Raw genomic sequence first — 22,329 nt, 5'->3', positions numbered from 1 at the left:
CAACTTTTGCATTCCATTTGTCAGTAAATATCAGTGCATCTTGTTTGCATGTTTGATCAATTTCAAACTGAAGAAGTTGGTAGAATTCTGTAATTTTATCATCACTGTCTTTAGTGGTTAGTGGGTAAATTGGAGTAATTGTGGTAATTGGTAACTGGTCTTCCTTGTTAGTTGTATGATTGTTATCCTATCACAGACAGCGTTGTACTTCATAACGTTGGTATGTTCTTTTTGATGATGAAGCAACACTATTCCTCTTCAATTTGGCATTCCTGGCGTAGACAACTATGTGATTGTCAGATTCAAAATAGCCAATAACAGTCCGTTTAAGCTCACTAATGCCTAAGATACAGATGTTTATGCGTTCCATTTCATTTTTGATAATTTCCAATTTTCCAAGATTCATATTTCATACATTCCATGTTCTGATTATTAATGGATGTTTACAGCTGTTGCTTTTCATTTTGAGTTGTGCCCCATCAGCAAATGAAGGTCCTGAGGGCTTTACTTCATTCTCATCACTATCAACTGTACCTTGAAGAGCTAGCTCTCCCCTGGTCATATTTTGATTGCCCTCCTACCTGAGGGGATTATCTTCTGGCAATATATCTGACAATATTCTGGTGTTCTTCATCATGTTTCAATATGCAATAATCTGGTGCTGATAGTGCTCCACAGCTATTCATAAGGTTTTCAGTGACTTAATATTCAGAAGTAGTCCATCTCTCTTTCTCGCTAGACTGTCTTTGTCTGGAAGTTCATCTGAAACCTGTCCACCCTGCTGGCATTCAAAATACCTGTGGTATAGCTTGCAGAATCACTGCAACACAAGACACCATAGTACGACAGACTGGTAGTGGTTATGTGCAGTGGAATCAGTTCCATCTCATAGCGATCCTCTACAGGGTTTCTGAGGCTGTGAATCTTTTTGGAAGCTGAAAGCCTCATCTTTCTGCCGCAGAACAGCTGGTAGTTTTGAACTGCTGACCTTAAATTTTACAGCCTGATTCGTAACCATTAGGCAACAAGAGCTCCTTAAGTACATAAAATATATGGAGTCCTGGTGTGGAGCTTGCTAACTGCAGTGTCAGTGATTCAATCCCACCAGCCATTCCTCTGAAATGCCATACACAGGATACCAACTTGACAGTACTTAACAACAGTAACTGTTATTCCTGTAAATCCAAGTGTTAGGCACTGAATGCTCATTGTTTTCATCCCAGTATGTATTCTATACAAGTAATTGATTGAAAATGTCTTATAAAATATTAATTTGGACACTATTCAGTTCAATCACAATAATGTCCTACTGTGCAGCATTAATGCTATATTGATGAAATATATTGAACTGATATATTGATGAAATTTAGTGTGTGCCTCTTCTGTGATTTTTTTTTTTTTTTTTTTAGTGGAAATTTTAGGCATACCTCTATTAGTCAGCTTATAGTCACTGCTATCTTTTGAGCAAGTCTCCCCTTCTCTCATACCAGTTCTGAGTGGCGCAAGTGTTTAAATGCTCAACTGCTGGTTGGCGAGTCAAGCCCACTCAGATACAAGTATCTGTTTATGTCTTCTGCCCATTTTATAATTGGGTTATTTGTCTTACTGAGGTGTTGAAGTTTTCTATAAATCTTACAGATTAGTCCCTTGTCTGATATATCATTGCAAAATATTTTTTCTTAGTCTGTGTGGTCCCATTTTACTCTTGGTGAAATCTTTTTATGTACCTAAGTGTCTGGTTTTTTTTTTTGTTTTTTTTTTTTTTAATGTTCCAGTCGTCTATTTTGTTTTCTGCTGTTTAGGTTTTTATAGTTATATTAGATAGTGTATTTATGCCATGTTTGAGAGTTCCTAAGTTTATCTCTGTTTTCTTCATTAAAGATCTTTATAGTTCGAGGCTTTACATTTTAGTCTTTAATCCACATTGAGTTTGTTTTTATGTATGGTGTAAGACATGGGTCTTGTTTCATTTTTCTGAAAAATGAATTTCCAGTTTTGCCAGCATCATTTGGTGAATAGACTATCTCTTCCCCACTAGATGTGTTTTGGCCCTTTTCAAAGATCAGTTAACTGCATGTAGATGGTGTTGCTTCTGGGTTCTCAATTCTGTTCCATTGATGAATTCTGTTACCACCATGGCTGTGTAGTTTTTTTTAAATAAGGAAGTGAGAGGCCTCCAACTTTGTTCTTCTTTAGTAATGTTTTGCTTACCAGAGCATCTCTTTCTTTTCTTTGGGGTGGCCATTGTAAATGGTATTGTTTTCCTGGTTTTCTGTTCAGATTGCTCTTTATTAGTATAAAGGAATTTGGCTGATTTTTATATATTGATCTTGTACTCTGCCACTTTGTTGAATCTTTGAATGAGTTCCAACAATTTTCTTGCCCAGTCTTTAGGATTTTCTAAGTATAGGATCTTGTCATCTGCTGATAGAGCTTTACTTCTTTGCCAATTTGGATGCCTTTAATTTCCCTTTCTTGTCTTGTAGCTCTGAGTCTTCCAGAACAGTATTGAATAGGAGTGGCGATAAACCACCTTTTCCTTGTTGCTTTCTAGTTACAATGGGATTGCGTTCAGTGTCTCTCTAAAGCTAACAGTTGGATTTGTATTGTTGTTAAGCGCTGTTGAGTGAGTTCTCTGACACATAGCGTCCCTGTATAGGATTTTTGAGGAGCGGCTGGTGAGTTTGAGCTGTTGATCTTGTGGTCCTCAGTCCTGTTCTGATCCTACAACCACACCAGATGTCATAACGACTCTGCAAATAGGATTCATGTTTGGGGGACTCCTGGTGTGGTGCTGTGGATCAGCACTGGACTGTGAACCACAAGGTCGACATTTCAGACCCCACCAACTGTACCTCGGAAACCCTGTACAGGGTCCGTATCAGTCAGAATTGACTCTCTGGTACTTAACAACAACAGTCTTACTAGGAGTTTGTTCTGCTGCTTGAATGCTTATCTTCTGTCTTTCATGATATTAGGGAAGTTTTCTTCCAATAACTTTTCAACAATTCCCCCCCACCCCCATTCTAGAATCCTGATCATTATAAGTTATTCCCCTTCATGGTGGTGGCTCACATGAATCGTAGGCTTTCTTCAGATCTTATTATTTATTCTTATTTTTCTAGCATTTTACTATTGAGAGATTTGTCTTGAAGCTCATTAATACCACCTTCTGTTAACTTCTACTACTTTGCCCTTTCAATACTTTGTTCATTTCTGAAATCTTAAGTAGTCATCCTTGTAATTTCTATGTGTAGTATTTGTATTGTCTCCAATCTTCTATTTTGTTGTTTGTTCCTGTAGTGGGAAAGGGGCTGGGGGAGGATATGAGAGAGAAAATAAAAAGAAAGAAAAGGTAGTAAATACATTTAGGGAGAAGGATGAAGAAAATAAAGACTAGAGAGCAGTAAAGAAAAATCAAGAGGGATGAAAAGGAAAGAATAAATGGGAAGAGGGGATGGTAAAGAGAGGAAGAAGGGGGAGGAAGACTAAACAAATAGAAATAATGAAAGGAAAAGGCCAGGGTGTGTGTCAGATCCATAGAGGAGAAACCTCTAGGGGCTCCTGCTATCTAAGGAGCTCACACAGTGGGACTGCAAGGAATAAGATTGATTTCCCCTGACCATCATGACTACCACCACCACCACCACGCTGATAACATGTAAACCTGTAAGAGCATCTTCATTTTATGTGGGTCTTGATCTCTCTTTGTAGTAGTGATCACTGTTTAGGCAGCTGCTGGAACCTAGTGATATTTTCTATGAGGCCGTTCTGTAAGCAGCAGTAACTTAAAGTTGGTATACTTGGCCATTTTGTTACAGAGCTACTTTTAGTGAATTTGCAGCCAAGCATGCTAAAGATTCAAGATTCAAAGCAATTGAAAAGATGAAAGATCGAGAGGCCTTGTTTAATGAGTTTGTGGCAGCTGCAAGAAAGAAAGAGAAAGAAGATTCGAAGACGAGAGGTGAGAAGGTAAGTGGACTTTGCTCCAGGGGTGTTATTGATGGACTTATGAATGAGAAAGGATTGGTAACCAGGTACTATGTTTCAGACCTCACTTATGGGCATAAGTACCAGGATTCACATTTGCTAAAAGTTTGGCTTTTTTAGATTAAATTTTGCAGTGATCCAATAATATGTGCGTTTGTATGTATGTGTGTGTGTGTGTGTAAATATATATATATATAGTTGTTAAATTGTTGTTAAAATGCTGTTGAGTTGGCTCATAGTAACCCTATATAGGGTTTCTGAGGAGCAGCTGGTGAGCTTGAACCTCTAACCTGGTGGTTCAAACCAACTTTGCAATCCAGTACATGAACCCACAGCACCACACCAGGATTCCTGGTATATATATATATTCCTATCACTTTTATTACTGCTCATATTATTTTAGTAGCTTCACTTAACTGTATAGCTTGCTTTAAATTTCATTTTTAAAAGGTGCCTGGCAAACCCTGGGTGGTTAGTCCTGTCTGCTCAGTGGTCGCAATAAGATTTCAAGATGTTTGATAGATGGTGGTAACATTTAAATTTCAAAGAACTTCTCTGAAGATTGCATTTTAGTGACTTTCTAATCTTTCAGTAAACATATCTTACATATAAATTATTGCTTATCAGAATTAAAGGTCAGCTATTAAAGATTAATGGATTCCAAATGTCATTTAATGGCAGTGTCAAGCATGGGGAAGAGCTCACCACTGGGAAGGCAGACTGATAGGGAGAGAGATGGCACCAGTGGTGCGTGAACCATCAGAACATGCAGCGGCTCTCCTTAGTGCCCTGGATGCTTTGTGAATGGAGAAGAACCCCTGGAGCCTCATCATTCTTGACATTTAAAACTGCCTCTTACTCCAGAAAGTTAACATATTAAACATTCTATTAAGAAACAATGGATAGAAAGTAATACACTCTTGTTTGAAAGAAACTTGTTCTTTTAAATAATAACTGAGTTAGGTAAAATTGCTTTTATTGAAAATACATGAGTTTACTTGGTTATCTGTTTTATTATGCTTCAAAGTAAATTTTTCCAGAATTATTTCATTATGAACATAGATTTTTGACAAATTGTGCTTTTCAAAGGAAATGTGCAAAATTGGGTTTTGTGTAAGCTTTAATACATTGAAATAGAATAATTACTACTTTTGAGATTAAGTAGTAATAAACCTTGATTACAGAAAGCCATAAAATAATAATCGCTTAATATGATCGGATTCCTTGTAGACAAAGCACAACTGCATTTGAAACTAATGTTCTGTTTTTTTTTAAAAACCATTTTATGTATTCTGTTTTATAACGAAATTGGAAAGCTTTACAGTTTTGTGCTATATGGCATGTCATTCCCTGACACACAGTACCATGGGATTCCCTAGTAAGGAAAGAATTGGTCTCTCTGTGTGCGGTGACTAGCCTCCCCCAGTTCCGGTACTTTACATGTATTCAGTTTTATTCTGTGTGCAATAGTGAGAATTTTGTCCAGGATGTGTTAACTAAAAAAGAAAAATTGAATAGACATATCAAAACAAACCTTATCTAGACAGTTTTATTTTTCATTTAAAATGTTGATTTCCTGTAGGTCTGTCTTTGTATCACTACTAAAATTTTTTAAAAGACTTGAAATTGCCAAAGTGAAGTTTTCTCAGCCAATTTAAAGAATTTAAAATCAATTACTAGCTAAGCTATAAAAACAATTTTTTTAAAGTAAGGATTTAAATTTAGTAAACTATATTCACTTTCTGAATGGTTGTTGTTGTTGTTAAGTGCCGTCGAGTCGGTTCCGACCCATAGCGACCCGGTATAGGGTTTCCGAGGGTGTAAATCTTTACGGGAGTAGAAAGCCTCATCTTTCTCCCGCGGAGCAGCTGGTAGTTTCAAACCGCTGACCTTAAGGTTCGCAGCCCGATTCGTAACCACTACGCTACCAGAGCTCCTTATGGTACTTGGTTAATTTTATCAGTAACTTCATGCCTTTTGTGTTATATGTTTTTCTCTGACCTTTGTTATTTATAGTACTTTAAATAAGCCACATTTTAAATATGTTACATAGTTGGAAGATCATTATTGGTAATATTAACCTGGTACTTTGGAGTTTTTCCCTTGAGTCTTTTAATCTTCTGATATTTGCAGCATTGAGGTAGTTGAATCAATAACTATATAGTATAGGTTTAATTACTGTCTCAAGTCAAAAACCAATGAAAGGCGTTGATTTCTAGTGACATCTGTTTTTGTTTAACTTTTTTTTTCTTAAGCTAAAGAGTATGACCATTTTCATGTAGTTTCAAAAAAAATACCTATAACAGTTTTGTTTTTTACTAGACCTATTTTATTTCCAAACATGTGGCCCTGAAAGTTTTATTTGTAAAATATAATTATCAATATGAATTAATTTCCGTTTAAATAATTTACCTTTTGAAATAATATTTGAAATTGTATATAATATATAATATACTTAACTCCTGTTATCAGTTTGGCTTTGTTGTCCTTATTTTTTTTAAATTTCCTGATAAATTATTTTTTTTGGAGAAAGAAAATTCCTAAGACACTCAATTACAGATAATTGTTGTTGTTGTAAAGTACTGTGGAGTCGGTTCCAACTCATAGTGACTCTGCACAGGGTTTCCGAGGCTGCAAATCTTTACGGGAGCAGAAAGCCTCATCTTTCTCCCACAGAACGGCTCGTAGTTTTGAACTGCCGATCTTGAGATTAGCAGCCTGATTTGTAAACACTATGCTACCAGAACTCCTTATAGATAATGGTAAATGACCTTTATTTTTACCTTTATGCAGTTGTCAAATAATTCTTATCATACAGATAGCAGCCCCAGTGAGTCATTTAAAGGTTCACATGGTATTAGCCACAGTGAAGGGAAGGTAGAGTTTAATTTTATATGAAACGTGCTTTGTGTATATATCACACCTTTTAAAAAAACTTTTTGATACTCTTTAATGCTATGGCTTATAAAGCTTCCTGTTACTTGCATGTTTCAGTTAACATAAGTTTTGTAAATTTTCCATTCTTATTATTCAGTACATCGAGGATTTGGGGTATTCATGTTATTTACAAACTCAATCTGTTGAACAGAAATACTGGGCTTATATGAATGCTTCTCATTAATTCAGTCGGGAGCCAAAGCTTAGTAGTGGAGAAATACAACATTGATAGCTATTTTTCTGTCAAGTGCTAAAACTTTTCTTATAATATTACAGGTATTGTCCAGAAAGAACACAAATCTCCTTTTTTATTCTGATATGAGACAGGCTGGTGGTGTTGGGGGGAAGTGATAGGGCTGGAATGAGCAGAAGGAAAGATAATTAATTTTTGAATTCTGATACCATTCCTAATTTCTCATTACCTGGGTCAGATGGGAAACAGCATCATTTATGTGGGGGCAATATTTCTGACAGGATCAGAATCCTTAGTTGAGTGACTGGCAACAATGGATATCTTCTCTGATAGGAGTAGCACATAGAGTAAAGGAGATTAAATTTTAAAAAATGTAAGTTTCCATGGAAGTCCATAACACTTAAGTGCCTCATTTTTACCCCTTCTATTTTAAAAAGAACACAGTTTGTGAAAGAGGTTTTAGGTAGTTGAATATTTTGATACTAAAGGGCATGCATGGTACTTCAGTACTTGGTAATTCTGAGTTTTATAACAGTAAAAGCATATATTTCTAATGATTAAAGACTTTAGAAAAATTTAAGCAGTTTTAAAAGTAATGATTAATTATTACTGTGAATGTGATATTTTCTTAAATGCGAAGTACATTATGGTTTATTTTCCTAAAATACAACTTTTTGCTTTGTTTTTATTTTAGACATTTGACAATGTATGTTGAGGTTCGCAGTAAATGACACTCAGCTAGTTCTAAACCCATGTTTAATTTTAACAAACAAAAATTTTATTCTTCACCTTTTAAAATAATTCATTATTACCATCTTTATATTAAGATATTTTATGATCAGTGTATTGATCTTAAATTTGGAAAATTTTTAATGAGAACATGGATGCTTGGCCTATTTTTATATTCTTAACAAAAGAGTAAGTCTCATTTGCTAAAACTGATTCCATTCTAAATAAGTGCATTAAATAGCTGTAATTCTCATCTTTAAGATAAGTAAAGTGTTTTTTTTGTGTGTGTGTTTTTCCTACTTGTAAACATTTTGATTTGAGGAATTTCTCATGGCATATTATTTCCCTCCTATCCTATCACCTGTTTGAAAATATAGATTAAATCTGACTTCTTTGAACTGTTATCAAACCATCATTTGGACAGTCAGTCTCGGTGGAGCAAAGTAAAAGACAAAGTAGAAAGCGATCCACGTTACAAAGCAGTGGATAGTTCATCCATGAGAGAAGACCTTTTCAAACAGTACATTGAAAAAATAGCCAAGGTAACCATTTGTATTTACTCTTAGTGCTATTATGTCTAAATAACAAAATCCTTGATTATGTTTGAAGTTTTTCTTTTTGGTATTTGTGTTATCTCTGGCAGTTAATTTGGAGATGATGTACAGTGTGGGTAGATTCTTGGAAAACACAAGATTTGAAATTTGTTCAGCAAGATAATTCTTTGAAAATATATTTGATGTTGTTGGTAAGAAGGATAATAATGTAATTTTACTTTTATAGAATTTAGACTCAGAGAAAGAAAAAGAGCTTGAAAGGCAAGCCCGCATTGAGGCAAGCCTCCGAGAACGAGAAAGGGAGGTTCAAAAAGCTCGTTCAGAACAAACGAAAGAAATAGATCGAGAAAGAGAGCAACACAAAAGAGAAGAAGCTATACAGAATTTTAAGGCTCTTCTGTCTGACATGGTAAATATTAACCTTTTACTTTTCCTTCTAAATATTAGAATTTCCCAAGTTTACTCTAAGAGCTATAATTTGTATTAGTTATTTATAAGGCAGTATTGAAACTACCAGCTGTTCCATGGGAGAAAGATGAGGATGTCTCTGCTCCTGTAAAGATTTGCCACCTCGGAAACCCTGTGCAGGGTCACTATGAGTTGGAACCGACTCCACGGTACTTAACAACAACAACATAAAGTGAATACTTGATAGTAGCAGAAAACCCTAGTTTTATAGCATATTCAGAAGTTACATGTTTTACATAATTTTGTAAGTGTCCAAACCTTATTGTTTATTGTTCTTCATGGAAGTCATCTCAAACTAGTAAACACTTACCTGCCATAGTAATAAACACAGTGTACTGAACATAATGTAACCTTTTTCTTGATGATTTAGAGTCATCATTGTGGTGATCAATTATTGTACATATAGATGGTATGAGATGTAGTACTAGAGGTGTACTGACCCCAGGAGATACCCTGCAACTTTCTTGAGAAATCCTTCTGCTTTACCCCTCAGGGTTGTTGAGGTAGGTAGGGTTTTTTTGCCCCTACACTGAATGCCCCCAGGATAGCGCTGTTGTACTACTTGTTGCTTCTCCCTTTACTGCGTGGCCATCTTTCCTCTGTATTGTTTCTTTTCGTGTTACTTCTCTTAACTTCTCATTTTTTCCCTTGCGTCTGCTGATTTCTGTTCTATTTTCTAGCCCACACTCTGGACAGCTGCAGTAGTTTACTGATTTCTCTCCCTGCCTCAGTATTCTCTTTAATGCAGTTTATTCTCATGGCAATTGCAGAAATACTTGGGGGTGAGATGGGGGGCTGGAATACTATCTGGTTAACTCTTGTGGTTACTAGCAGGGAGTGGAGTAATTCCCTATGTTAAGCAATTGTCTATAAGTCAAATCCAGATTCCCTTAGCATAATAAGAATCCATTCCTTCTTACCTTATCACTTGTGGGGTCTTCACCTGCTCTCTAAGTTCTGTCTAGCTTTGTATAGAACCGTTTTACCAGTCTACATGACACCTTCTCTGCTTAGAATGAATGCTTTAAACTGTTCCCACCACAGTGCATAAAAACATAATTGATTTCATTGTTCTTGTATTACCTCTGTACTTAACCATGCACCCACTGTAGCATTTGTTGCATGCTATTGCAATTATTTGCTTACATACCTATCTTAACTGTAAAAAATGAGCTTTTTGAAAGGAAGGGATAGAATCTTACTGATTTTGTATTTCCAGTGCCAGAAATGTTTTACCTGACACATTTTAAATATTTGATAATTGTTTGTTGAATACTGTGTTTTTACACTAATGTAGAAGGGGTGCATTATTTGCATAAACACAATAAATGTTTTTATATTTTTCTTCTTTCTTACTGTCATTTCAATCTCTCGTAGCTATTTCCTCTTATTCCTAGCCATTTCTCCTAGCAGTTGGTGAGATATTAAATAGAGTACGTAAGTCCTGGTGTGGCGCTGCGGGTAATGCGCTGGGCTGCAAAGTCAGTTTGAACTGCGAGGTTCGCGGTTCAAGCTCACCAACTGTTCCTCAGAAACCCACTACCGGGTTACTGTGGGTCGAAACCAACTCAGTGGCACTTAAAAACAACAATAAAGTGCTATTAAAATACTTTGAGACTATAACTTCATTCTTCCCCACCTCTGAACCCATATTTGATAGCTCTAGTAGACAAAATTTTAGTTTCACAGAAGCAGGCTTTTAGTGTCTTCTGAATTAAGGTGGGGTCACTTGATGCTTCTCTACTAGGTCATTGGTAACTCTGATTTAAAAAATTAAATACAGCATTCCTAAACCAAATAAAGGAGTCCTGGTGTGGTGCTGGGAGCTAATGCATCAGACAGCAAAGATGTTTGAACTGCAAGGTCGGTGGTTCACAGTCACCAGCTGCTCCTTGGAAACCCTATATAGGGTCACTATTGGTTGGAATTAACTCGATGGGACTTAATAACAACAACAACAAAACCAAGTAAATGGAAGCATGTATGGCTTTGTAGGATAAGCTTTCAGCTGCAAACCACAAGGTCAGCAGTTCGAGTCCACCAGCCAGCCGCTTGTTGAGAGATAGTTGAAACTTCTCCCGCAAAGATTTACAGCCTTGGAAACCCTATAAAGTAGTCATTACGTATCCAAACTGGTTCTGTGACACTTCACGACAACAAAACAAATAAATGAGGTTTTATTATTAAAATAATGAAAAGATAAGTCTCTCTTGAAAAGGTAATATATAGAATTGTCTTATTTTAGGTACGTTCTTCAGATGTGTCGTGGTCGGATACTCGGAGGACTCTCCGAAAAGATCACCGCTGGGAGTCTGGGTCCTTATTAGAAAGAGAAGAGAAAGAGAAGCTTTTTAATGAACACATTGAGGCACTCACCAAAAAGAAGAGGGAGCACTTTAGGCAACTTCTGGATGAAACTTCTGCAGTAAGAGTTTTTCTATATTTTAATATAAACAAGTCTTCATTAATAATTCTAAAAATTAGCCCAATAATACGATTTGTAGTGTCATGGTCTTTAGATTTAGGTCACGGCATCTGGGTAGTGCAGTGGGTAAAGCACCCAACTGCTAACTGAAAGTTGGTGGTTCAAATCTCCCAGCTGCTCCACAGGAAAAAGATGTGTGGCAGTCTGCTTCCATAGATTGACAGCCTTGGGAGCCTTATGGGGCAGTTCTCCTCTGTCTGATAGGGTTGGTAGGAGTTGGAATTGATAGAACAACGGTGAGTTTGGTTGGTTTTTTTGGGTCTTAGGTCTATTAGCGGGATTCATGGGTTTTATGTCACTTTTTTGTTTTTTAAATATGTTGCTGCCATTTTTATCTATTTAAGAAATTGCTTATTTTTGCAGTTTTTAAAATTCATATCTTTTATAGTAAATCAGAATGCCCTCTTGTGTGTGATCAGTGTTTCCCCTCTTGAGGATTAATTTAGATTTCTTTTGCTCATTTGTCAATTTGATGCTATGGCCCAATTGTTTGGCAGTTTGTACACTTTGTTATTCAGGTTTTGTGCCTATTTATATACTTTCTTTTTGGTGATGGTTTCTTCAGATATTATGATGTTTGCCCATGTAAATGTAGGGCTTGCAGGAGATTGTCTTAGGCCACTTTGAAAGTATGGCCTTGAAAATAACTTGTGAAATTGCATTAAAACTACTTCCCTGTCCCTAACTAGTCCAGCTACGTTTGGGCATTACAGGAGACAGTAGGACAATGTGTAATATTATGTACCATATGTGCTTTAGTTTGACCCACTGAATAAAAGTGAGTTGTATTTATGTCTTTTATTCACTGTCTTTTCAAAGATTACTTTGACATCCACGTGGAAAGAAGTAAAAAAAATTATTAAGGAAGATCCTCGGTGCATTAAGTTCTCCTCCAGTGACAGGGTAAGAGGATTTTGTGTCTGAGATTTACTGTAAGTTTATAAAAATTGAGTGCTTAGCCGCCTATTATCTTCAAAATGAAGTTGATGTATTTAAGTGAATTACTTTTTAATTGTATGAGAAATGTCTTGATTCTAAGTTCATCTTTTTTTCTTGCATGATACATATAAAAAAGAGCACAATAAAAAGTTGGAAAAATTTAATCCTTGAGACTAAGCTTATGGCTTGGGTTCTTAGCGTTTTAGTGACGTTATAGGTCCCTGGGTGGCATAAACAACTAAGTACTCAATTACTAGCAGAAGGGTACCCAGAGGTGCCTCAGAATGACTTTAGGCAAACTGCTTCCGGAAAGGGCACAGCCCTGAAAATCCTGTGGAGCAGTTTTACTCTGTCCACATGGGCCCTGAGTTGGAGTTGAGTCTGGCAGCCTACAGCATAGATTTTGTATGTTGTATTGTCAGATTCCACTAGACAGGTCTACTTAGGCCAACAACTGGTACGTACCAGATTGTCAAAGGGCCACACTCGCAGAAACCATAATGTGAGGCGTTGCTTTGTATGTTCCAGAGATTGTGGCATTAGAAACAGACTCACCTAGGATATGAATAGTGCAATCATGCCAAGGAAAGTGCTGTTTACTATATTCTTTTTCATCCATTGGCCTCTTATTTGTTCTTCCCATAATTTTTTCATGGTTAATGTCTCTAGATCTGAAGTCCCAAAACCCGTAGATAAATGTTATTCTCCCTCCCATCCTTGTAAGTTACATTTTAGACAAATACATGCATGGCTGGGAAAGAGTGGTCGACTTGAGAGCTGAGAGACCCAAGTCTCGGTTTCTAACTTTTCTGAGTATTGATAGTATCTGTTTTAGTCTAAATAGTTTATAGTTCATTCACTTACTAAGCAGAAATGATCTGTGTGACTTAGTAAGTTTAAAGTGTTATAGTTGCTACATTTATAAATCACACTACATTGGTATCTTTAAGGAGTCCTGATGATTCAACTCTAATGTATTTGGCTGCTAACCAGAAAGTTAGTGGTTCAAACCTACACACTGGCTCCATGGGAGAAAGAACTGGTGATGTGCTTCCATAAAGATTACAACCTAGAAAACCCTATGGGGCAGCTGTACTGTCTTGTGGAGTTACCAGGAGTCAAAAATAGCTTAGATGGTATCTAACAACAGTGTTTTAAGGAAATGAGCAATTAACTCTGCATTATTTTTACAAATGTTTACTTCTTGAGGTTGTTTTGAAGATTAAAGATGATCCTCTTAAGATTTTCAGCACAGTGTAGCATTTACCAAGCTATCAAGTTTTCGTCAATGTTACTACATTATATGGAGGTCCTACATTATGTGGTTCAAACCCAACTAACTGCTCCTTGGAAACCCTATATACATGCTTGCTATGTGTTGGAACCAGTTCATGGTACTTAACAATAGTAGCCATACATGATATTATTTTCTTGTTAAAGAGAGTTGGTAGCACAGTGATTAAAATTCTTAACTGCTAACCAGAAGGTTAGCTGTTCAAACCCACCATCTGCTCAGTGGGCGGAAAATGTGGCAATCCGCTTCCATAATGATTTGCAGCCATGGACACCTCATGCAGCAGGTGTACCTGTCCTGAAGAGTTACTATGAGCTGGAATCAACTTGACAAACAACAACACTCATACATTATGTGGTTCCTCTTTGCTTTCTTACTGCCTTAAAAATATGCATTGTAACTTCTTTCTTTAGCATTTTTTATATAAGAAGCTACTGGTGTAATAGATAGTTAATGTTAATTTTGGAATTGGTGGCTCTTCCCTAATCTTACTGTCTTTGCAGAAAAAACAGAGGGAATTTGAAGAGTATATCAGAGACAAATACATCACCGCCAAAGCTGACTTCAGGACGCTTTTGAAAGAGACCAAATTTATAACATACAGGTGTGTGCAATGAAATGTTTTATATTGGCAGTCATGGTCTTTACTAGTCCTTACTCTAATGGCCAAAACCTACTTTGCATTCACACACATGTTGACATTATTAATTTTTAGGCATAAGAAGAAGCCAAGTACACCCCATATCTATCTATCTTTTTCTTTTTTCTTTTTAAAGAAAGGGCCCAGATGTCAATTCTCATTTTGTGTTACCCACTCATCTAATTTTTTTAACATACTTTTGGTTTTACTTCACTGCTTTTTTAGGAGTACCCTCAACTATATAAGATTTGTAATTTCATGAAGAGACTTTTAAATTCCTTCACCATTAGTTATCTTTGCCTCCTCTGATTATTCAGTGTGGTTGAACCATTCTAAAGCTTGAAATCATTTATATAAGCTCAACCAAAGATTTTTCTCAGAGGATATCAGTTTGCTGGATATTTTCAAATAAAGTTTTTAATTTAAAAATAAACCTTAAAATTTCTCGGGAGCATATCTAGTAGTTTCCTATCTCCAATAATTTATCTTCAGGAAAGCAATTTTACATTACTTACCAGTCAGTATGCAGGAAACCATTTTTTGTCTCATGCTACAGCTTTTCTTTCTTTAAAAGAAAAATTGGCAGCATCTTAATGATGGGTATGCACGGGAGGATAGATAGTGCTGAGGGTGTGGTTTTTAGGTATTTCGTCATTTGGATTTTTTGGTCAGGATCCTTAATGTTTTGCATCAGCTTGGGCTTTTAAATTAGATGTGAAGTAAGACTTCTTTCTACATTTTTATAGTTAATTTAGTGAAAGATGTGAAAGTGAAAGCTTGTGAAAGATGCTGGGATTGGCAGCCCTGCAGACTGAAGTCCTCTGTTCATCCACAGAACAGGTACAGCACGGGCAAGATTTACCCACCCACCCTCAGCCCTGATCTGGAGGGACCACCAGTAGGGGTGGGAGGGTAATTCAGCTTCTGAGGCCCTTTCACTCCTTGGAGTCTTTGCTGAGGCGACTTACAAAGGTGACCACTGCAGTGAAATTTTTCTTAAAAATGGAAACACAATTAGGAACTAGATGGACATTTCCAGCTCATTTCTGAAAGACCTGTGAACAGCAGCCAGTAATTCTTGGACTTCTTTCTCTTATTTCAGATCTAAAAAGCTAATTCAAGAATCTGATCAGCACCTGAAAGATGTAGAAAAAATTTTGCAGAACGACAAGCGGTATCTGGTGCTGGACTGTGTGCCAGAGGAGAGGCGTAAACTGATAGTGGCGTATGTCGATGACCTGGATCGCCGGGGTCCACCCCCACCTCCCACAGCTTCAGAGCCCACAAGACGATCAACAAAATGATTCTGAATACTCTTCCACAGGGGTATCTGTTAATTTAGAACTCTTGCATGAACCAGTTTTCAGACTTTGACATATATGTACATTAGTCAACAACCTATTGCAAAAACCATCTGGCGAACAGAAGGAGAAGCATTTGAGAGCAGTGTCTGAACAGAGAACACTTTGGAAATATTTATGCTTTTCTTTGTGTGGCATGACTGACATACATACTCAAATAATAGGCTGTCCTAGTAAATCTAAACTCTTGAAGCTAAAAATCATCCTTTTATGAGGTGTGGAAGTCAGTGACTTTTGGTGATGTTCTTCCTAGCAGTGTTACACAGGCAAGATGTAAAAGCCTATGTGATTTGAACTTGAAGGATACAAATACCAGACTCCAAGAAAACCTTAGTTGGGGTTTGTTTTTATTTTATTTTTTATTTTTTTTTAAAGCGGGTAAAAGGGAAAACACTGAAAATTGAATTCTTCCAGAGGCTAAGATGATTATATAATGAACATACTTTTACCTTTGTCTCTAAAGAACTGTTTTGTTTTGTTTATTCACTAATGTGCTTCGATTACTCCCTCTGAATTATAGGCCAAATCTTGTTGTTTAGCCTGAGAGAAGAATGTGTTTAGTAATTTCTTCTCCAGTATTGAACCACAGTCATTAACAGGTTGGCCAGAATAGGACTGCTGGTTAAACACATTTTATTCACCATTTATCAATATTCTGGATTAGACAATAAATTGCCCTTCTGGTTCCCTGTAAACTATACTCTGGTTTGAATGTTAAACTTTTGTTCCTAAAGTTTAAATTTAAGATGTTTGAATGTTCAGTTTATGTATTTGAACTATAATAAACCAACTCTTTTTATATATGTGGGTGGTATATTCTTATTGTGAAGTACTTTGTAAATACTTATTTGAAACCTACTCCTGAAAGAAGTAGCAAATGGAGTTTGGCACAAAGGAAGTTGACTTTAAAGTTTGAATATTTGTAGTTTTAAAGGCTTCAATACAATAATAAGTTATTTGTTGAGGAAAAGGGAAAGAATTTGTAAAGACCATTTGGTGCTCAGTCTCTCAGCAATATATTGAGACTTCTTTTATTTTGGCTTTCTTGGTTTTGTCATTTATTAGCAAACTAATAATACATACGATTTTAGAGTGCCACATAAATAAAATGTTTAATAAAAATATGGTAATTGAATAATGTATTTTTCCTGTTATATCATACCTACTGACAATTTGCTGGGAATGAATGCCAGCAAATCTGTATTTGTTAAATATATAGATACACACTTGCACATCTATGTTACTTGGTAATAAACTGGTAGTTATTGAATTAATGGGCTGCTAACTGCAAGGTCAGTAGTTTAGATCTACCAGCTGCTCCACAGGAGAAAGATGAGGCTTTTTGCACCTATAAATATTTACAGCCTCAGAAACCCTGTACAGGCTCAATATGTCAGAACCGACTCAACAGCATACAACCATCACCGTGAAGTGCTATAGAGATCATGCAAGCTTTGTTAATTGCCGTCCCGTCTGATGAATCATGACTCTATAAGGTTTCTGAGGCCGCAAATCTTTGCAGGAGCCAAAAGCCTCATCTTTCTCCCACAGAGGATCTGCTGAACTTCAACTACTGACCTTGTGGTTCGCAGTCCACTACTTATCCTACAGAGAAAGTGCATTCCCTGAACTCATCTTGTTGTTAAGTACCGTCGATGTGATTCTGACTCACAGTGACCCTATAAACGGTTTCCCAGGAATGGCTGGTGAGTTTGAATTGCTGACCTTTTGGTTCCAGCCTACCGTACAGCTCAGTGCATTATCCTGGCATGTAGAGACACGAGATTAATTTTCAGGCTAAACCTGTAAAATTGATAAGGTACTATGTCGATATATTTTTTTTTACCCCTAAGTTAATTTCTACAAATCCACTGAGTGGTTTTTAAATTGTATTAATAGTGAAACTGGAGTATTTGCTGAAAGAGAGATATAACTGTTTAGGGACATTTGACTTTCCTACAAAGATAAAATTTCTTAGAAGGCTTATTTTGTTACTGTGAATTCCTTACTGTTTCTCATATTGTGAAGAAAAAAAAAATGGCTTTAGTAAATAACTCTTTGAATTTCTTACCTTTTTCTTTCCAATAGTTGGGTGTCATTATTTGTGCATGGTAGAAATGCAGCTCCTCCTCCTGAGGACTTTATATCAGATTCTAGTATCTGCATCTTGATTTGGTGCTTGTTAGCAGACTCTTTGATATACATGATTCAGCTACTCTGAGACTTGTGTCAGCTAGCAGAGCTCCCCATTGTGCCAGATAATGATTTTGAAATGATAATTTAAGACAAAGACGGCAGTAAGCCTCCATAAATCATCAGAAGTAAAACCACTGTTTTTATTTGTTTACAAGTTGATGTCAAAGACTGGCAGAGTACATTCTACGTTTATTATACATAACGAACATAAATATCTTTTAATTCAAATGTTTGATCACAGACAACTTTAAGGTTAATCCCATGTAGAAGTATCTCATCACGAAACAATCTCTTGGATACTTTGTTAAATTGTGTACCGTATTTCATCTTGTGAGCCTCAGAATTTGTAGTGAACCAAGTAGAAAGCCCTACTTTTATTATGGTAGACAAGTCAGCTATATTTATAAAATCCATAGACTGAGCATTTAAAAAAAACCAGCTTATTTTTAATATAATGGATCAAACTCTCCATTGTGTGCTCTAAAAAGCATTCCCTACCCAGAGGTCCAATATAAAGTAACAAGGGATTATGGATAAATGTCCTTAACTTAACATTTTTTTAGTAAGGGAAGAAATGTCTCATAATCATATTTTATTAGGTGTACTTTGTCTTGCTAAAAATTGATTCTTAGCTGCTAACTCAGTTTTTTACCATATGTTTTTTGGGTATGCAAAATTTATAAAGTGCCTGAGGAATTCCAAAAGTGGATCAGAGTTCAGGTTCATTGTTAGGGATAACTTTGATACAGTCTTAACAATAAAGATCACCATCTGCTTATTTCTGTATTGGAGGATTTCCTTTAATCAGTAAAACCTTTATCATAAACCATAATGTACAGTTTCATCTGGAAAGAAAGGAAATACTGGGAAGAACAAGTTTCAGCTTGTGGAAGAATAAGAACTGCATATTGGAATAATAGTTGGGAAGTTAGGTTTTTTATTTTAAGTTGTTTCTCCATATCAGAATAGGAGACTATCAGAAAAATCTTCAAACTGGAGACTCATTGAGGTGACTTAAAAAGATCAACAAAACATACTTTTGCATAAGGAAGAGTGGATTTATTTAAACCCAACCAAAAATAGCCATGGTTTGAAAATAGCCCAGAACTAGAATAAGATAAAGTTTGTTTTGTAGCCAGTATTATGTCAAATCTTACATGAATTTTCATTAAGTAAATTACCACTTACTAGGTGTAGGTAACTTATTAAAATACATACATCGATATGTTGGAAAAATCTCTGGAGTGGAAGCAGATTTTAAGCTTTGCTGAAATAACATTAGATAGGTTTACTTAGGCCAGTAAGTCAGGAGGAAGCTGCTAGAAAAAGAGGTTATGATCTCAGATAAATGGGTTGATAAACTAGCCAACACAGTGTATTGGTCCTAAAGAAACCCCATTTAAAAAGATAGCCATTGTGAACTAGTGACAAATATTTCCACATATACAGCAATAAAAATGAGTTCTTAAAACAGCCAGATGATAATTCCTAAACAATTAATCCTAACATAATGTTCTACTTACCAAATTACACATTTGGAAAATGCAGGATGTGAAGCATTTTTGTTTCTAACAATAACTGCTGTAGTTTATATGGCAAAGTCAGCAATATTGATAAAGCAGTAGTACGCGTTAAGACAATCATCATTTGTTTTGCTGTCTTAATTTATTTATCACAGTGCCCTGTCTCTTGATCTTCATGTTCCCAGGGAATAGGGTCATTATCTTGTGCTGTAGGAGCCATGTCCCTCTCATGCCAAAACTGTTCCACGTCAGGAAGCACGGGCATTGCTGCCTTTTCAGTTTTCTCTTTGCTGGAGAGGAGAGAGCCGGGTTTCTCATTCTCTGGTATGGAGATTGGGGACTCTGGAGATGGCGCATTGTCAGGAAGAACCTCTGAGTTACCAGCTGGTGTTTCCTGTGGTTCTGAGGCAGTTGGAACCTTTTTTGAAAGACTTATCCATTTCCATAAGCCTTTCAGGCCTTCCTTGAACTCCTCTGACACCACTAGGAAAATAAGGGGATTTGCTGAAGAGATGGAAAACATTAGGACTTGAGACAAGGCTATGAACCCTTGTGGTGGGGTTGGACCTCCAGCCTTCATATGCCATACCCACAGCCAAGCTATCCATTCCGGGAGCCATAGAATAGTAGAAGTGACTGCAATGCTCAGCAGCATCACTGTGAGTTGCTTTGAACGGATCTGATTTCTAAGATTATGAGTTTTAGTTCCCCGTTTCTGACATCGGCCATAAGCTTTCCAGAAATAAAAGCTGGCAACGAGTAATGGAAGGAAAAATACCAGAAGAGGATAGAGCTTACCAAACATAGACATGAACTCTTCAGCCACAGCTGGTACTTCCATGATACACATGTCCACACCTGCGTGATGCCTGGTGGTGCTGAAAAACCATTCTGGCAGGGGTAACAGGCTAGCCACAGCCCAGATGGCTGCCAGTATGGACCAGATGGTGCAGTTATGGATACTTACTGTCTTGGCTGGGTTACTTGCATACATGAAGCATACTTTGGCCACTACAATGATGGTCAGACTCTTGGCTGCCATGCACGCGTGGATGAACCAGTCGGAGGATTTGCAGACAAACCAGCCTAGATCCCAAACACCTTTGGAATATGCTATAGCACGGGCTGGTGCAGCAAACAGCAGAAGAGAGAGATCAGCCAGACTGAGATTCAGAATCAGAGAGTGGATCATGGATGACTTTCCTTTCCAAGCACCGTGAAGGAGGATGCCAATCACACACAGGTTCCCCACGAAGCCCACCAGGCAGACAGCCACCAAGAGAGCTGGGACTATTGTCCTCCAGTCCTTGGAGTCAGATGGCAGGTAGCCTCCTGCAAAGTGGAGGTGAGCAAAGGACACATTCATGGTGCTGGAGTTGGAGTCTGCAAAAGGAGCTGTCAGCATCACCTTTCCCCATCCAGCTCCTCTTTACAAAAGTTAGCGTCTTATTTGGGCTTGTCTTTTGTAGACAGAATAAGTACTCTGTCGTCAAGTCAGTGTCAAATGACACCACTGGACCCTCCCCTTCTTTATTTCCTGAGAGCACAAAGTGGAAGAAGTGGGAATGCTAAGCTCCCCACTGCTGCAGGCAGTGTACCTGTGACTGCACTGAAAGACAGCATGAGCCCCTGGTTGTGGCTCATTAGCAAGTCTAATACCAAATTGTCAGCCCTGTGGAGTAATGTAGATAATATATGCCCATAAATGATAAATGAGAGAACAGACTTGTAAATGGGATATGTACTTGGAGGGTCACTAGAAGCCAGTAAAGGGGAATTACTTTCAATCAGTTGTTTGTAAAATCCTGAAGGGGATCTCTACTCCAGCAAACACTACATCACAGCCACCAAGTCCTTTAAACTTCAAAGGAACCACCTGGATGGCTGAGAATTTGCATTTCTAATAAGTTCCCAGGGGATGTTGATGCCTCTTGTCAGGAGACCCCACACTTTGAGAAACGCTTAAATCAATGCTCTTTTCTCTCATTCCTGCTCCATGCAATGATGAGCTTTCTCAAACCATAACTCCACTCTTCCCTATCAAAAGCTGGCCGAGACCAAACACGACAAGAAAATGAGCTGGAAAGAAGTCATAAAAAATCTAATTCTGGAGACCTGGTGTGGCATTGTGGCTTAATGCGCTGGACTGCAAGGTTGGTTTGAACCACAAGGTCAGCAGTTCTAGCTCATCAGCCACTCCTTGGAAACCCTACAGGGACGCTATGGGTCAGAACCAACTCGATGGCACTTAACATTTAGCCTGGAGTTCTGGTTTGGCGCTGTGGGTTAGTGCACTGGAATGCAAAGTTGGTTTGAACTGCAAGGTTGGCAGTTCAGGCTCACCAGCAAGTTCTCGGAACCTCTATACAGGGTTGCTATGCTTCAGAACCGACTCAGCAGCACTTGAAAACAACATTTAACCTAGAGTCCTAGTGTGGCACTGTAGAATGATGCACTGGAGTCTCTGTGAGTCAGAACCGACTTGATGACACTTAACAACATTGTGACTTTCTTAAAAGTAATTTTAGAGCTCTGAATTAGAACAGTCCTGGTGTGGTGCTGTGGAATCAGCCTGGATTGCTAGCAAAAAGTCAGTGGTTCAAACCCACCAGCTGTTCCTTGGAATATACAGGGTTGCTATGACTCAAAGGCGCTTAATATATGCTAAAGACTTCAACATGTGATTGTGAAGATTAAGCTTTTTAGGGAGAATAATTCCTAAAGGATTTACTAACACAAGGGAAATCAAAGAAAAATCTGCTTCTGTGGAAGACATTTAAGAGATTTTAAAGGAGTCCTGGGGTGGCACTGTGGGCTAAAGCACTGGACCAAAAAGTCGCTTTGAACCACAAGGTCAGCAGTTCAAACTTACCAGCCACTTCTTGGAAGGCATATACAGAGTCACTATGAGTTGGAACTGACTCGATGGCATTTAACAACCACCACCAACAATGGCTAATGATTGTGAACATTTCTTCATATGTTTGTTGGCTGTCTGAATATCTTCTTTTGTGAATTGT

The 22,329-nt window shown here is 37.3% G+C and overlaps 2 protein-coding genes across 3 annotated transcripts in view; one reads left to right on the top strand and one right to left on the bottom strand.

Moving 5' to 3' along the window:
- The window catches only part of TCERG1 (transcription elongation regulator 1), an 80,495-nt gene extending 64,104 nt beyond the window's left edge, over window positions 1–16,391 (top strand). For both annotated transcript variants that reach the window (XM_006874508.1, XM_006874507.1), the window contains 7 exons: window positions 3,822–3,972; window positions 8,227–8,391; window positions 8,630–8,812; window positions 11,117–11,296; window positions 12,176–12,259; window positions 14,093–14,193; window positions 15,332–16,391. In XM_006874508.1, coding sequence (XP_006874570.1) covers window positions 3,822–3,972; window positions 8,227–8,391; window positions 8,630–8,812; window positions 11,117–11,296; window positions 12,176–12,259; window positions 14,093–14,193; window positions 15,332–15,533 — 1,066 coding nt within the window. In that variant the 3' untranslated portion in view covers window positions 15,534–16,391. The remainder of the gene's footprint in view (window positions 1–3,821; window positions 3,973–8,226; window positions 8,392–8,629; window positions 8,813–11,116; window positions 11,297–12,175; window positions 12,260–14,092; window positions 14,194–15,331) is intronic.
- A 3,060-nt stretch (window positions 16,392–19,451) lies between these two features.
- GPR151 (G protein-coupled receptor 151) lies at window positions 19,452–20,714 on the bottom strand. The gene has a single exon (XM_006874518.1). It carries the CDS (start codon window positions 20,712–20,714, stop codon window positions 19,452–19,454), a length of 1,263 nt encoding a protein of 420 aa, XP_006874580.1.
- Window positions 20,715–22,329: the final 1,615 nt, after the last annotated feature.

Source organism: Chrysochloris asiatica, unplaced genomic scaffold (assembly GCF_000296735.1).
Source record: "Chrysochloris asiatica unplaced genomic scaffold, ChrAsi1.0 scaffold00280, whole genome shotgun sequence".
NCBI lineage: Eukaryota > Metazoa > Chordata > Mammalia > Afrosoricida > Chrysochloridae > Chrysochloris > Chrysochloris asiatica.
Note: the sequence above shows the minus strand (reverse complement) of the source record. Positions and strands in the feature narration are given on the sequence as shown.